General features: G+C 39.0%; 1 protein-coding gene across 1 annotated transcript in view; it reads right to left on the reverse strand.

The window, feature by feature from the left end:
- Positions 1-1409, reverse strand: part of LOC144448083 (betaine--homocysteine S-methyltransferase 1-like) — a 5324-nt gene extending 3915 nt beyond the window's left edge. The window contains exons 1-2 of the mRNA XM_078138235.1: positions 1391-1409; positions 725-915 (exon numbers count right to left, since the gene is read on the reverse strand). Coding sequence (XP_077994361.1) covers positions 725-915; positions 1391-1409 — 210 coding nt within the window. The remainder of the gene's footprint in view (positions 1-724; positions 916-1390) is intronic.
- Positions 1410-2999: the final 1590 nt, after the last annotated feature.

Here is a 2999-nt window from a genome sequence, read left to right on the forward strand (position 1 = left end):
AAAATTCCATGAGCACTGAGCACTTTCTCCGTATTTATACGAGGAATATATATTTAACCAAATATTTAACAAAATGGGGGGTTATGTAAATTACATTTGCTGGAACAGACCGTTTTCCTTATAATTGGGTACCCTAACATATATAAATGTTTAAGTCTACTATTGGTGTCCTGATGGTGCATGCCCTGAACTCAATCAAAATACATTTACTGGTATTGTTTCCACGCAAAAAAGTTTAAGTTTCCCTTGAAGACCCGCCATGATGTAAAACAACAGCATTTTAAATGCTTACTTTGAAGAAGCAAGAAAGTGCAATCGCCCCTAAGTAGTACGTGTATTCATATAACGCATACATAGGTATCAGACAAAACATGTGGGTAGTTAGTAGTAACAATTCGAACTCTGGCTCTAGTAAGAGTGAAATTCATCTAGATCTTATAATATACTAATTTAATATCAAAAAACACAAATTTGAATTTTAAATTCATATTTGAAATCCTAACTAGTGGGAGATTATTAGTCTGGATGACCAGCCTGTGGTTCCAACCACAGTGAAGGTATAAATCTGTGAGTGAAGGCATAACTCGTAACGATGCTGTATAGGAACTAGACTAGAAGATTATTGGTTGAAACCTTGTATGATAATCCGTAGACAATCAAATCTACTGTCATATTCTAAATTAATGGGATGGTATCACCAAAATTAAATTTACATGGCACTCACCGTGAAAGCCTGAACTACGTCACTTCCGGCATGAACAAATTCGTGATATGCGGCTTTCACCAAGTCTGGATGTTCCATTATTACAACAGGAAACCATGTACCACCTTGTAGATAACCACGTCTCTCGAAATAGAAGAGATATCCCTCCGCCATGATGATGGTGTCACCATCCCGAATTCTCTCCATAAAACCTTTATAGAGTTGATTGTTGAATGGTAACTTATGATAAAACAATGACCCGGGGAAAGTTCACCCAACGGGTATGCAGACTACATCTGGATATAGCGAGAACAATTACCAACACCTGGATTTTTATAATAAGAGCACACTGTTCCTGACCTGCCGGCTAACCTAACACGTTTATCTCTTGAAGATCACCAAGGTCGGTCGCATCCACTATAGCTATTTGATGAGAGTTGCGTAATCATCTCAGAATGCTGGAATGCCCACAAACACATTTCAAAATCTGGACTTCCAATTTTTGAAAATTTGTGCAAATATTTTTATTTTGTAATCGTAATTTTTGTGTAAAATAATTCAAAATGATTAATTCTCTTGTTTTACTCTAAATAGAGTCAATGGAGGCGAAAAAGTATCAAAGGAAACAAATTTTGTACGCAAAAAATGAGACCGGCATCTGAAGGGGTTATGACATTCACTACTTACCTTTCACGTTCTTTGACATGGTTGTGTGTGCTATCGTGTAAAGTTGCTGTAAAAGAGTGAACACAGAATTGATTAGATTTTAAAATATGGTCGATGGTGGCGCTAAACAGTCACGTCCGCTGCCATTGTTTGGTTACGATCATACAAAAAGTACTCAATTTGGTATGATGCCCGCACTCAGTACTTATGATAACACTAGTCCTGCTTGCAACTCGGGGGTGGGGGGGGGGTGTCTTTCCAGAAGCTCTTTTTTTTTGGGTGGGGGGCTCTATTAATGTATTTTTGGGGGTTATCCATGGCCTCTTGTGTAATAATTTTACGGCTTCGAAACGCTGTATTCAATGTAATGTACGTTATATACCTGGTATGCAGAGTAACTAATATGGTATATATTATATGTATAACAGTATATGTAGTTAAGCAGCATTTCTCTAGGCACAGCAATTTTAAATAACATGAGTAAGACTTGGAGGGACAAGAAAAATACCACAGTTCAGACACGGTAATGCCATTGTAGAAATAAACTGGGTATTCCAGCACAATTCAAGACACAAATACCCCCCCCCCCTCAATATTCTCACAATAGTCTAATCTACCCCCCCCCCCCCAAGATTCTCACAATAGTCTAATCCCCCCCCTCCTCCCTTGCAATTTCAAAAACAGCAGTGTGTAACCACGTGCACCCCTCCCCGGTCAAATAGGTACTGGCCGGTCCCTATATAACGTTCAATGAACAATGAGACAGTTAGTTTGGAGTTGGAGAAACACGCCTGTTGCATGCCCCTCTTGACTGCAAGCCAGTAACTCAGATCCATAGGTCCGTGGATGACGCACGATATGAGTTCGACGAACTTTCATTGTTTGCAATGATCTGATTTCAAGCAGATGACCTTGGATATAACTTATGGTATTCACTGATAAGCTTACTACTTTTATGTATTGCAATGTGCACTGTGATAGGAAACTATCTTGTGAGTGAACCACAAGAAAACCCATCAAATCAACAGGTGGGGCCGTGGGTGATGGGGGATGACAGGGGTGGCAACATGAATATGATGAACGGTACACTCAATTCAGCGCATTGATAAGGTATAATGGTCTTGTCAGCGCAGAATTGGCTGTGAAAATCGGTGTTAGTATGCATGAAGCACGTATGATGCACGGACATAGTACTACATAGTATATAGTACATTTATAAATTAATTCAGCCAACCCTTTTTTTAAAGGACTGCTGGGCACAGTCCTGCCTCCCTCTCGACCCCTACTCCATGAATGCACTCCTTGCAATGTAATGCAATAAACCTATCTTACAACAAATTTTTGAAGCTACGACTTTCGTGATATCGACTTCGACAATATGTACACATAAGTAATACACGTTACCTTATGAGTTAGCTGAGTTTGAGGGTGTCGACGGCGTGCCTTGATCAGAGGAAATGGTGCGATGATCAAAGTCTACTATATCGAAAGAGTTACGCCTGATGTTCACAATAGTAATGCAATGGTGTACATAATCTAGTTTATTGTACTATGACAAACTGTCAAAAGTTTTTAAAGTCTCAAAATTAACATTTTGCCTTCAGTTTTTCAGTTTTAAGTAAATCAATAC

This window comes from Glandiceps talaboti, chromosome 17, assembly GCF_964340395.1.
Source record: "Glandiceps talaboti chromosome 17, keGlaTala1.1, whole genome shotgun sequence".
Taxonomy (NCBI): Eukaryota; Metazoa; Hemichordata; class Enteropneusta; family Spengelidae; genus Glandiceps; species Glandiceps talaboti.